At 44.7% G+C, this 14,595-nt stretch overlaps 1 protein-coding gene across 11 annotated transcripts in view; it reads right to left on the bottom strand.

The window, feature by feature from the left end:
- Positions 1–14,595, bottom strand: part of LOC140206167 (BRD4-interacting chromatin-remodeling complex-associated protein-like) — a 177,252-nt gene that overhangs the window by 78,893 nt on the left and 83,764 nt on the right. For all 11 annotated transcript variants that reach the window (XR_011888081.1, XM_072274419.1, XM_072274417.1 and 8 more), the window contains one exon: positions 1,857–1,902. Coding sequence is in view for 10 of the 11 variants with exons in the window: in XM_072274419.1 (XP_072130520.1) it covers positions 1,857–1,902 (46 nt within the window). In the remaining variant the exon portion in view is untranslated. The remainder of the gene's footprint in view (positions 1–1,856; positions 1,903–14,595) is intronic.

The raw sequence follows: 14,595 nt of genomic DNA, 5'->3' as shown, positions 1-14,595 counted from the left end.
TAAGGTAGAAGATGTTAACTGGGGTCAGACCACAATTGGACAGGGGTCTTGGAGAAGCGACACAGAAGATTGTAACATTGGAATAGGGAGTTGCTGGTCTCCCCTCTCACTGATACGGGAACGACCTCCCTCTCCCTCGATGGAGAGAGACACAGCCTGCCTGACATACCAGTGCGGGTTTGTGAACTGTAGTTTGATTGGGGGTGGGGGAGAGCCTGGTCACCTCATTATAAGGAGGATGGGGAAATTTTTGGGAGGGCGCAGAGGTGGTTTACCAGGATGCTACCAGCGGGCATGTCCTTCGAAGATTGGTTGAGCAACCTACGGCTTCTCTCTTTGGAGCGAAGGAGGATAAGAGGTGACTTGACAGATGCGTACTAGGTGATAAGTGGACAGATTGGGTGGACAGCCAGAGATTTTTCCCCAGGCCAGAAACGGCTAATACCAGGGGCTATAACTTTAAGGTGTCTGGGGGCAAGTACAGGCGGGGGTATGCCAGAGGTAAGTTTCCTTTTAAAACACAGAGAGTGAGGAATGTGTGGAACACCTTGCCAGGAGTGGCAGGCTGCAGGGTGGTGTAGTGGTCAGCACGTGCTTTATTGTGAAGGCGACCAGGGTTCAATTCCCTCTGCTGCCTGTAAGGAGTTTGTACGTTCTCCACATCACTGCTTGGGTTTCCTCCGGGTGCTCTGGTTTCCTCCCACAGTCCAAAGACGTACCGGTTGGTCGGTTAATTGGTGATTGTAAACTGTCCCGTGACGGGATTGCTGAGCACCACGGCTCAAAGGGCCGGAAGGGTGGACGGACAGACAGACACTGTAAATTAAAAAGATACGTTAGGGACGTTTGAGAAAGACTGAGAAGGCACATGGATGATAAAAATGGAGGGTTACATTGGAGAGAAGAGTTAGTTTGATCTGAGAGTCAGTTAGGAGATCGGCACAGCATTGTGGGCCAAAGAGCCTGTACTACCTGTGCGACGCTGTAATGTTCTATAAACAAGGTAGATTGTGAGGTTGAGAGTCCATCTTGTATCAGAGGCCCTTTCAAGAGTCTGATAACAGTAGGATGAATAGTTGGTAGCTTGCCAACTCTCTGTATAGTCAATGCTCTCTGCACTACAAACGGGAGGTGGTGCAGTCAGGGGAAGGTGCACACTGTGTGCGACTGAGAAGAGTTTGAAAGAGGAGGGGGGCCGGCTTCCTCCCGCTCCACCACCTCACCCCTGACCAGTAGCCTGGTCCTCACCAGGCCACATCTCATTCTCAAAATAAGAACAGGTTCTGCTGGAGTTGGCAGAACATAAACATCTTTGCCCACACTCCAGCCAGTGGATAAGCACTGACTCTGAAGGTGGAAGTAATGCCTGATGTGGAGGGAGGGGCCACTGCACAGGATCTGAAAAAGCTGCAGAAAGTCGCAGACTCAGCCAGTTCCATCATGGGCACTTGCCTCCCCAGCATCGAGGACATCTTCATTAGGTGATGCCTTTAAAATGCAGCATCCATCGTTAAGGACCCCCATCACCCAGGACATGCCCTCTTCTCATTGCTACCATCAGGGAGGTGGTACAGGAGATGATCACACACACTCGACCATTCAGGAACACCTTCTTCCCCTCCGCTGTCAAGATTTCAGAATGGACAATAAACCCATGAACACTACCTTGCTACTGTTTTGCTCTGTTTTTGCACTATTTAAAATATATATACAATTCTTATTGTAATTTATAGATTTTCTTGATGTATTGGAACGCACTGGTGCTGGAAAACAACAAACTTCAAGACATAGGCCAGCGATATTAAACCTGATTCTGATTCTCAACAAAACCAGTCCAGTTGGTGCTTAGTACATACCAAATTACATCTAGCAGACAACGTCCATCTTCATCATCCATGTCAACTGCAAGGAGAAAGACAAACCATTATACAGACGCCATTGCAGGCACAGGATAGCGTCAAAGGAATTCGCATTTCTATAGCGCTTTTGCAAACCTCAAGGAAAACCAGGCAGTCAGACCCCTTGAAGCTGATCTTTTTTCTAAAATGGCGTTATGTTTGTAAACTAGGAAACAGAGCCAACAGAAGCACAGAGATCTCCCACAGACTTAGAAAGTGAAGATCACTGGATCACCTGCTCCTATGACGTTTGTCGAGGAACAAATATTAACCCTGGAAACCTCGGGGAAATCCAGTCCTTGAAAAGGATACGTGGGATATTTAACTTTCATTGGAGGGAATGCATAAGATGCCCATCCCACCCCTCACAATACACTCTACTCCCTCCCCCTCGACACCACAAGCTCAGGTTGTGAATCAAACTGGAGCAAGGAATGATTCCAGTGTCTCCGGATTTATCACGCATCAAAGTTGCTGGTGAACGCAGCAGGCCAGGATGAAGGGTCTCGGCCTGAAACGTCGACTGTACCTCTTCCTAGAGATGCTGCCTGGCCTGCTGCTTTCACCAGCAACTTTGATGTGTGTTGCTTGAATTTCCAGCATCTGCAGAATTCCTGTTGTCTCCGGATTTAAGGAGACTTCAACCAATTAAAATACAAGTGGCTTACAAGACCTTAATATATAGCAATAGAATATATAGCCATTCGGCCCAGGAGTCTGCTCCACCATTTTATCACGGCTGATCCATTTCCCTCTCAATCTCATTCTCCTGGAAGCAGCTTCTTCCTGACAAATCACTTCAAGATTGTTTAACACCACATCTAGTACAAGTGTAAGGAGAACAAAGTAATTGTGACTCCAGATCCGAAGCAGCACAGAAAAAGCACAATAAGATAAAGAGCAAAATAATAAAAGTAACACAATAAATACATTGACATAAGACAGCTTATATGCATAGATTAGATGTCCACAATGGTTAACCAACACACAATACTGGGCAACAGGAGTGTCCATATGCGAGGTGACCGACAGGAAATGATAAAGTAGTGGTGGTTGGGGGTGTGGAGGGGTGGGTCAGTGGGTGGAGGTGTCAATCAGCCTTACTGCTTTGGGAATGTAACTGTTCTTCAGTCTGGTGCCGGATGCTACGTAGGTTCCTCCCCGATGGGAGTGGGACAAGCAGTCTATGAGCAAGGTGGGTGGGATCCCTCATGACGTTAACTGGTCCTTTTCCGGCACAGTCTACAGCTGGCGGGGAGGCTGCTGCCGGTGATGCACTGGGCAGTCTTGACTACCTGCTGCAGAGCCTCCCTGTCCGCCGAGGTGTGGTTTTCATCGCATACAGCATGTGAGGATACTCTCTTCTGTGCACCTGTAGAATGACCTGTGACCGGGGCAGCACTGCCGTGTAGGGGCTAGCACGGCGCTTTATACCACCAGCGACCTGGGTACAATTCTGCCGCTGCCTGTAAGGGGTTTGTCCGTTCTCCCTGTGACCGCTCTGCTTTCCTCCCACAGTCCAAAGACCTACAGGTTGGTGGGTTAACTGGTCATTGTAAATTGTCCTGTGGTTAGGTTAGGTTAGGATAGGATAGGATTTAATTGGGAAAGTGCTGGACGGTGTAGCACGAAGGGCCTATTCCATGCTGTATCACAATAAATAAATAAAATAAAAAATGGTTTCCCACACTCCTGCAAGTAATGAGTAATTACTGAGGACAGATCTTCCCTTCATTACTTGTTACATACACCTGTTAGGGGGCACTCTCCAGATACCTTATAAGGCAACCATAGCCTTCAGCACCACCATCAGCAGCAGAACAAATCTCTAAGGTATTGTGTGCTGGTTAACCAGCTTATCCACTGGGACAGAGGCTAGAGCAGTCCAGAAAGATGGTGTCCTCTAACAGAATGGCCCAACAAGTTTGCTTCTCCTGGAGAGGGAGGGGGAAAGTCAGGGCACCAGAGAGGCAGAGGGTCAGACCAGGGTTTGGTGGTAAAGAGATTGGACTTGGGGCAGGAAGTGGAACAGCAGCTTTACAACTTCTGAGGCAGATACAAGAAACTTGTAAGCAGATAGCACAAACAAATACCAGTTAAACTTTAACCGCACCAAATGAGATAAGGAACAATTGGTCTAGCAACATGTAGAACACGGAACCATATAGCATCGGAAAACCATTTGGTGTTCACATGAAACCAGTGGAGAATCTGTGGAAGTCATTGCCACGGACAGCTGGGGAGGCCAAGTCATTGGGTACAGTTCAAGCGGAGGCTGATAGTTTCTTGATTAGTCAGGGTGTCAAAGGTTACGACAAGAAGGCAGGAGAATGGGGTTGAGAGGGATAATAAATCGACCATGATGGAATGGCAGAGCAGCCCCAGAGGGCTGAATAGCCTAATTCTGATCCTATATCTTCTGGTCTTATGGAATCCTACAGTTTTGCAGTATATCGTACATGTATATAGTTAAATGACAATAAACTTGACTTTAGTCACATCAGTTATGTGTGGATCTGAGGCATCGATGAACTAGGCATTTTCATTCCTATATGCAATACTACGTAATCTTCTAAATGTTAAGATATTACTGGCAGGAAATGTGAAAATTAAGTGTGTGTGTATATATATATATATATATATATACATACATACACACACACACACACACACACATACACACACACATACACAGAAAACTAATAAAACTTGTAATCAAAAATCTCACTAAACTAATCCCTATGCCCATACAATGTCCATATCCTTCCATTCTCGGTATACTCAGATGCCTAAGAATCTCTTAAACATTTCCATCATATCTGCCTCCTCCACCACCCCAGGCACCCACCACTCTTGTGTGTAAAAAAATCCCTGACCTGCACATCTCCATTGAACTTGAAGTGCAAGCTCTGTAGTATTAAGACATTCAATCCAGGGAAGATTATACTGTCTTGTCCTATCCACCCCACCTATGCCACTCATAATCTTACTCCTCTCAGCCTCCAGTTCTGCAGAGATAACAATCCAAATTTGCTCAACCTCTCATGACAGCACATGCCCTCTAATCCAGAAAGCATCCTAGCAAACCTCTTCTGCACCCTCTCCTATGCCTCCACATCCTTCCTATAGTGGGATCATCAGCACTGAATGCAATGCTGCAGATGCGGCCTAACTAGATTTTTATAAAGCTGCAATATAATTTCCTGACTCCTGAACTCAATAAAGGCAAGCATACCAAATGCCTTCTTGTATACCCCATCAACCTGAGTACCTGTTTTCAGGGAACAATGACTTGTACCCCAACACTGTTAAGGTCGTCAACCGCATAGTGTCTCTTTACATGCAATTTGACAACGTTTTAACCCTCATATTTGGCAGGGTTAAACACCATGTACCATTTCTCTGTCCATATCTACAACTGATCTATATCCTGCTGTTTCCTTTGGCAACACTCTACACTATCCACAACACCACCAATCCTTGTATAGTCTGCAAACTTACTAACTTACCCACCTGCCTTTTCATCCAAGTGATTTACCAGGAACAGCTGACATCCTAATACCAGTCTTAGCGTGTGTCTAGTTTGTCCAGTCATGGAACAATCAGCCTCTCTGGGTCCAACAAAACCTGGCCATTTTGTCAATAATAAGTGGAGCTTAAGAGGATTAATGGCACCTAATGGCAACTCCTTTGTTTGCATCTTTGGAAAAAGCTCTATCTCCATCTTTAATATCTCTATTTTTCCCTTTCAGGGTTCTTTGGAAGGCCCTGAACTGGAGTTACACACTGACCTCAGTTCCTTGCAGGAATGGGACCCGTTCCCAGGGTTTCACAACCAGCCGTTGTGGTTCGGTATGCCAAAGGCTCGGCCTAAGAATCCGGCTCAGATTCGGAAGCCGAGGATCTCGGGGCTCTGGAGACAGACAGATCGAGGGTCGGTGTCACGACAGGAGACCCATGTGTCATCTGGGGAGTCGGGATATCTGCGGCCGTGTGCCCAGTTTTTTGGGCACAGAGCTCGAGAAAAGCAATGTAACGGACTTCTAACATCGCAAACCAGTGAGTTGTTTGTTATGTCTCCCCACTCGCTGGGAAAACGGTGACACCTCCTTCTCCCTTATTAGGGGGAGAGAGAGAGCCTGTGGGATGTTGAATACCGGGTGAAATGCAAAGTCTTTGGGGTAACTGCAGGTCTGTGTCTTTGCTATTGCTTTGCTCACGCTTGAGAGCTTGGTGGCGGTGCCAATGCTTTGTGGTTTTGCCGGTGGGGAGAGGGGGAATTGTTGCTTGCTGCTGCTTATGTGCTGGGGTACCACTTTGGGGTTCTAACATTTAACTGTTATTCATTCTTTGGGGCACTTCTCTGTTTTCATGGATGGTTGCGAAGAAAAAGCATTTCAGGATGTACATTGGTATACATTTCTCTGACATTAAATTGTACCTCTGAATTCCCTCACCCATGATGTGCCTCCAGTCTCATCCAGGGATACCCCTGTCTGCTTGGCTCAGCTGTTCACAGGCTGATCCAGAAACAGAAGCCAGTGGCCACTGAGCGGGCAGGTCACTGGCCTGAAATCTGTGCCCTTCGGGAGTTCTCTAGCCAACTCACACTCCCTTCCCCACTGCCACCTCCCATGGTACGGGTGTATGGCAAGATGACAGGATCATCAGAGAACAGGGAGCCCTTCTACCGCAGGTCCTGACAAATGATATAACATGTAAATCGCCTTCAGAGAAAGCCATTGTCTGATGTAACCTGTGGTTCACCTGCGTCAGTGGCCGAGACACGATGGGAAATCCGACATAAAGCTGAAGGAAGGGTAAGGTAGAGAGAGGATTGTGATGGGTAACTGGAGCTACAGATGTGTGAGCAGTCTTCAAACACAACTAGTTTTATGCAGCTGCTGTTGGGCGCAGGAGTGCAAGTTAAGGTTTAATTATCATTGAACCATACATGAACATTGCCAAACGAAACTGCATTGTTCCGGGGCCGAGGTCCAAAACACACCATCATCAGCACACAGCACATATAGTTACGATAGCAGGCGACATACAGTCACAGAAAAAAAATATAACCCCATGTCCCTGAAGTGGCGTGCCCTGTAGAACGATGGTGTACGTGGATGTTGTACTGGTCCAGCTTGTTCTTCTATTGAGCAACCACAGGAGGGGAGTGGCGAGACAGCACCCGAGAGAGCAGCACTGGGTGAACACCAGAGGGCAGCACTGATGGGAGGGCCCAGCCCCAACCCAGCACGGACTCAGGCACAGAGTGTCACAAATACATGTAATATTGGATCATCTTTCTCAATAAATAAATAAATAAACAAAAATAATGTTTTTGTGTTATTTATTTAACTAGGTTCTCCTTATCTAGTTTTCAGACTCAATGTGAAGATCTGATCACATTTTAGGCCATACTTATTCAGAAATAGAGAAAATTCTACAATGTTCACAAACTTTCTAACACCCCACTATATTTAAAGTAGAGTTTGGTAGGTTCTTGACACAGTAAATTTTAAATTGTCCCATTCAGGCCTAAAGATTTAATCGCTGCTAAGGATTTCTTACTCTTGTGGGATAACGGTGGGGGTGGGGGAAGGGACAGTGGTCACTCTGCTTGGCAGGGTGAGAGACTTGTGGCTGTGAAACAATCTCAGGCTCTGGGATCTCCTCGGGACTGGTTGTACGAGTTGTACCGTGGAGAACATTCTGACAGGCTGCATCACTGTCTGGTATGGAGGGGCTACAGCTCCCTCTTGGGCACTAGCCTACAAAGTACCCAGGACGCCTTAAGGGAGCAGTGTATCAGAAAGGCAGTGTCCATTATTGAGGACCTCCAGCACTCAGGGCATGCCCTTTTCTCACTGTTACCATCAGGGAGGAGATACAGAAGCCTGAAGACACACACTCAATGATTCAGGAACAGCTTCTTCCCCTCTGTCATCCCATTTCTAAATGGATATTGAATCCATGGATACTACCTCACTTTTTTTTATATATAAGTATACATTTTCTGTTTTTGGCATTTAAAAAAAATCTATTCAATACACGTAATTGATTTACTTGTTTATTTATTATTACTATTTTTTTTATTTTATTTATTATTATTTTTTCTCTCTGCTAGGTTACATATTGCATTGAACTGCTGCTGCTAAGTTAACAAATTTCACGTCACATGCCGGTGATAATAAGCTTGATTCTGAGATTGCAGGAGGTGGTTCTGATAATTCTGGGCACCTTTCTTCTCAAATCATTGACTTTGCTCTCTCAAGGGAGGAGAAGATGGCGGCGCAATGCAGCGCGCGCGGCCTCTCCGGTGAAACGATATTGCATTTGTTAAATAGGGGCCGTGCACAATCCTGATTTGATGGAGACAGACGTGAGAAGCACGGAGGAACATCTGAAGAAACTTCTGAAATGCCCGGTTCGCTGCCGCTGCTACTGTGCGATCGAGAATCTCCGGAGGGGAAGGCCCCAAATCCTCAGCTTTGCCTGTTGCTGGTGGCCGGGGCCGGGGTCGAAGCGCTCGGCAGAGATAGTGCTTGGTGCTCGGTGTCGGAGGCTCAAAGTTTTAGGACGGACTCCGAGTCGGACTGTGGTCGGGTGCTTCCAGGGTGCTGCATCGGCAAGTTTGCGGCGTTGGAAGCTCATGGCAGGAAGAGTTTTTTCTTCTTCCTTCTACTGACTGCGTGAGATGATGGGACTTTCGAGAGACTTTGAGACTTTTTTTTAACCGTGCCCATGGTCTGTTCTTCTATCAAATTCGGTATTGCTTTGCACTGTTGTAACTATATGTTATGATTATGTGGTTTTTGTCAGTTGTTTAGTCTTGGTCTGTCTTGTGTTTCTGTGCTATCACACTGGAGGAACATTGTATCATTTCTTAATGCATGCATCACTGAATGACAATAAAAGAGGACTGTGTGTCCTAATAAAAAAACACTGATCAAAGTGTCGTCACTAGACGCAATCCCCACTGTGTAGGAGTGGTCCAGTTTTATCCTTAATCTTTCCAAGTACCTCTGTAGTCCCTCGCAAGGACTGCTTGCCCAGGGGTGAAACATCAAACCCCCTTGTTTAAGGAACCCTCAATATGCCTCGGCTGTTTGACCTGCACACTCCTTCTGAGATTGGGATTAAGGAGATCCAAGCGAAAGTACAAAGGAAGATCCAGGAAACCAAAATAGTCGGTGAGTTGCTGGTTGCGGAGTGTGCTGTATTGTGATATGCAAGGAGGAAACTGGTGAACTTGTGATTCAGTGTATCGTGCTCTGCTGTCATCGCTTGTAGTGCGTTCTTTAGTCTCTGGACAACCCTTTCTGCCAAGCTATTTGTAGCTGGGCGGTACAGTTCAGATGTAATATGTCTTATTCCATTCATTCCCAGGAATGACTGAAACTGTTCCACAACAAGCTGTGGTCCACTGTCACTGACCAAGTATTCTGGTAGAGGCTTCTCAACACAACAACAGTGTGCGAGGCTGTAGTGCAGTCTATTGGAAACACTTCTGGCCACTTTGTAACTGCATCCACTAAATCCCCCACCAGGGCAATGCAGAACATTCCTGGGAATGGAGAGGCACTGCTCTCGGCAGCTCCTGCACGTGGTGGCACCCTGAACAGTGCATGGCAAGTTGATTGATGTGCTGATCCATCCAGGGCCACCAGACAAAGCTTCAAGCCAATGCTTTCACTTTGAACATGCCCAGATGATTGACATGTAGCTCCTCCAGCATCTCAACTCTCAGCTTGGCTTGTACAACAACTCTCCATCCCCAACTAAGGCAACTCCTGTCAAGGGCAAGTCCATCCTGGTAAAAAAAAATGGGGGAACTGGAAATCTGCTGCACATTCCAGCCAGTTTGGGTGGCCAAGTAGATCTGAGACAGTCTGTGATCTTCTCTAGTTTCCTTTCGGATCACCTCTGCCATAATCGGGAGACTTTTGATCTGCGTTGGTGAGAATACGTCAAGAGCGTGTTCACTTTTGTAAATTTTTCAAGTAATTCCTTTTTCAAGGGTAAACAGGACAATCAATCAGCATTTCTACAATTAATCGTCCTCTTGACTTCAAATTTGTAATTGCGTCCTGCAAGAAACAGGCCCCATCTCTGCATTTGTGCTGCTGCTGTTAATGGAACACCCTTCTGTGGATTGAAATGGACACCAGTGGTTGACGATTGGTAATGAGGATAAACTCTCTCCCACACAGGCATTGGTTCTACACCCCATACCAGACAAGGCCTCTCGGTTCATCTGTGTAATCTTTCTCTGCAGTGGTAAGGGAACGTAATGCAAAAGCTATGGGCCGTTCACTTCCATCATTTATAACATGTGATGTGACTGCACCCACACCATAAGGAAAGTCGTCACAGGCAAGGTTCACTGGATAATGCGGATCTTAATGTGTCAGTACACCGTCTGCAGTTGCCATTTCCTTTGCCTTTTGGAAAGCCACCTCACACTGCTTTGTCCATTGCCATTTCTTCCCAATCTGCAGTAATGAGTTCAAGGGGTGCCAGGTTTGGCAGGAACCGGATATAGTAACTGACAAATCCCGAAAAGGACCTCAACTATAACATGTTCTTTGTCCCCGGGGCATCCAGCACTGCTTGAATTTTCTCAGCACACCTGTGTAATCCTTGTGCATCAATGGTGCGACCACAGTAAGTGATGCTTGGCTTAAAGAATTCACACTTGTTGTACAATGCTCTGAGCCCATAATCCTCTAATCGTTTTAAAACTGTCTTGAGATTTTGGAGATGTTCCTTGTCATCCTTACCAGTAACAATCACATTATTCAAGTAACAGTGAGTGCCCGGGCAGCCTTACAGCATCTGGTCTATAGCTTTCTGCAAGAATGCAGGTGCAGATGCTACTCAAAAATAAGACTATTTGTGAGCATTAATGGTAAGCAACACTTTTCTTCCATATCCATTTGAAGATAGACCTCAGCTAAGTCCACTTTGCTGAAGTGTTTTCCTCCAGAAAAGTTTGCAAAGATATCCTCTACCCTGGGGAGAAGATATTGATCTACTCTTAGTACTGGGTTGATGGTGACCCTAAAATCACCAGAGATCCTGACAGACCCATTCCTCTTGGCCACTGATGTTGCCCATGGGCTCCACTCAAACTTTGAAAGAATTTCTTCAGCCTCCACGCGATCTAGCTCACTACCTTATCACGGATGTTATTAGTAACCAGACGGGCTTTGTAAAACTTGGGTGTGGCATTTTCATTTAACACTATTAATGAAATGTTTGAGTTGATAGGTTTGAGTTTTCCAGTGAAATCCTTGAAACGCTACTGTGGCATCATCCAATACCTTTCTTAATCACTTTCAGTTGACTCCATTGTGGGGGACATGGCATGCAAATAGTGGATAGATCTCCAATCACAAGTTGTAGTGGTCTCAGCCAATCAGAGCCCACCAATGCTGGCCCTCCTGTTCTCACCACATAGAAGCCCAATGTGACTTGTTGGTTATTGTATTTCACTGTTACAAATGTCATTCTGACAAGAGTTGTCTTTTCACCATTACAAGTTCTTAGACAGAAGCTTCAGTCTAGTCTCTTTGAAATGCCATTCAAAATCATTTTGTGGAATGACTGAATCAGCCAAGCCAATGTCCAGTTCCATTTTAATTAATTTGCTGTTCACTTCTGGGGTAAGCCATATTACTCGTCTGTTGTTAGTTTTCACATTGTAAATCTCAAGGCTACCCATTCCTGCATCACTCTCATCATTACCATATTTTTCATCAATGGTAGGCAGATTAGAGCTCTTTTTGAAGCTGCAACGTGACCTTTTATGTCCCCAGTGCGTCTATTTATTTTTGTCTGCCCGACATGCTCTTTGTATGTGTCCTACTTCGTTAACATTTTCAAGTTTCACCTTTAAACTTGCATTGGTCCAGTGTGCGTGAGGCCCTGCCACAATGGTAGCAAAATTTGTTTGGCCAGGCAGGTTTCTGCTTAGAGGTTGCAACTGTGTTCAGGCCAACTTTCATACCTGACTGCAACTCAATTGTGTCTCTGGCTGCTGTTTCCATATATACAGTGATTTCAACCGCTCCTTCAAATGTGAGTTGTGCTTCAGTTAGGAGCCATTTTTTGAATGCTTTCTTGCAAGATTCCACAAGCTAAGTGATCTCTCAGTGCATTAAGCCCATTGCCAAACTGATAATACTTGGTCTTCAATTTACCCACGTACACTGAAATAGACTCTCCTTCCTATTGATTCTGCTTATGAAACCTAAAGTGTTCTGCAATCAACGATGGTTTCAGTTCTAAATGTTCTTGTATTACATTCATGATATCAGCAAAGCTCATTTCAGCTGGTTTGGTTGGAACAATTAAATTTCTAAGCAAACTGTATGCTTTTCCATGCATTGCACTCAGTAAGACTGGCACTCGCTTTCATGGCCTACTTCATTTGCTTCAAAATACTGCCCAATTCATTCAGTATACATCATCCAGTTATCATTTGTGTTAGCGAATGCATCTATCTTTCCAATGTAGCCAACCATTTCTGCTTTTTTTTATATATACAAGATTATTTTCACCTGTTAGTCACTGTTTATGAACCTGTGAATTTCATCCATTTTCTGCTTTTTAAAAAAATATATAAACACGACTCTCTCTCTCTTCCTCCCTCCCTCCTCCCCCTTCCAAAGAAATACAGAGGTAGTCATCTCAGGTTCATTTTAAAACTACCCTGTTGCCACAGTTATGTTTTGTAACTCCAAAAAACTCAGTGAAAGAGAAACATAGAAGCTGGCGATACTCGTGTACTCAGCTTCTTTTCTTTAGTGAGGCACTCACATATGATCTGGTGGCATAATGATATATGCCATCCATGTACTTCTTACATATAACCGCAATAAACTATGTAAGTAAACAAGAATGCTTAATCAAACAATACATCTACAACATTACTGAAATATTTTATACACAACAGTATTCCTTCTCTTCTCCCCACCTTCCTATTCAGGCATATTGCCATTTTTTTTGCAGTCCTGATGAAGAATGCGGGCCCAAAATGTTGAATGTTTATTCCCCTCCCATGAATGCTGCCTGACCTGAGTAGCTCCAGAGTGTTTTGTGTGTGTTGCTCTGGATTTCCAGCAGCTGCAGATTCTCCTGTGTTTGTGAAAAGAGAAAAGAGGCTGGATTTCCTGTTTTGTTTACTTGTTATGTTTGTGTTGCTCTGCTCAACATTGTGGCCATACCTCAATAAGTTGGCATGAGTGAGTGGCGACATTGGTTGACTGCCCCCAGGGTTAAGTCGTTAACAGAAACAATGCATTTCACTGTCATGCATGTGATAAAAAAAATCACATCTGGAAATCATTCAGATCTGAATCCAAATTATTTTATAAACTTCTATCAAGTCTCCCTTCGGTTTCCTGACTCTCCAGAGAAAACAAGCCAAGTTTGTCCAAACTCACCTTATGCCTATTATTTAATGTTAATTTTGGTTTGCAAAAAGATAATTTCAGTTTTACAAACCAAGTCCAACAGAGGCAAAGCCCTCCCAACCATTGAGCACATCTACATAAAATATTGTTTTGATGTTTATCTTTAGAAGCTTTTTGTATGACGCATAGCTCCGGGGGTGAACACCTAATGGGTTTTATTTTTCTCACTTTTCCTTGCTTTAGTAGGGTTTTTTCCCTCTTTTTTCTGTCACCAAAATTTTTTCAATCTTTAAAAACAATGTTTTTTTCTTGCGACATTGTAAGTGTTGCCTACTTCAATGTACTCTTGTTAATTTTGGATAATAATAATAAAAAAAAAATGTGAAAAGAAAGAAATATTGTTGCAGGAAAGCAGCATTCATCATCAGGGTCCCCCACCACCCAGGACATGTTCCCATCTCACTGCTGCCGTCAGGAAGAAGATACAGGAGCCTCAGGACTTGCACCACCATGTTCCAACTTCACTTGCCCCATCAGTGAGTGAACTGTACCCACAACCTATGGGCTAACTTTCTAGGACTCTTCATGTCATGTTCTTGATATTTATTGATTATTTATTATTATTGTTTCTTCTTTTCGCAATTGCATAGTTTGTTGTCTTCTGCACTCTGACTGAACGCTCTAGTTTGGTGGTCATTCATTGATTCTGTTATGGTTATTATTCTATGGATTTGAGGAGTATACCCACAAGGAAATGAATCTCAGGGTTGTACATGGTGACATATGTGTTACTTTCATAGTAAAATTTACTTTGAGCTCAACTTCATCCAGCAACCCTTGTTGTAAGTTTTGATTGCAACATTGCACCCTCTAACTATACTCTAGTGGGTATAGTGTGAACAAAGGCAAACTACTGGAGATGGTGCTGAGCTGTGATCTCTGCTGAATCACAGCTCACATTTAGTTGCTTTTATGAAGTTTCTGAGGATCGTTTGGGTGATAGAGGAGGGAGTTAGGACTTAGGGATAGGAGTGTGGGGTTAAAGGATTCTATGTGTGTGGGTGGGAGGGAGAAATGGGACTTAATTTGCAGTTGCAACACAGACAAAACACTGGAGGAACTCAGCAGGTCAGGCAGTATCTGAGGAAAAGAGTAAACAGTTGACATTTCAGGCTGAGGCCTTTCTTCAGGACTGAGAAGGAAGGGGAAAGACTCCAGAATAACGAGGTTGGGGTGAGGTGGGGAAGGAGGATAGCTGGAAGGTGATAGGTGAAGCC

This window comes from Mobula birostris, chromosome 12, assembly GCF_030028105.1.
Source record: "Mobula birostris isolate sMobBir1 chromosome 12, sMobBir1.hap1, whole genome shotgun sequence".
Lineage (NCBI taxonomy): Eukaryota > Metazoa > Chordata > Chondrichthyes > Myliobatiformes > Myliobatidae > Mobula > Mobula birostris.
The sequence above is the reverse complement of the archived record's forward strand: the minus strand, read 5'-3'. Positions and strand labels throughout refer to the sequence as shown.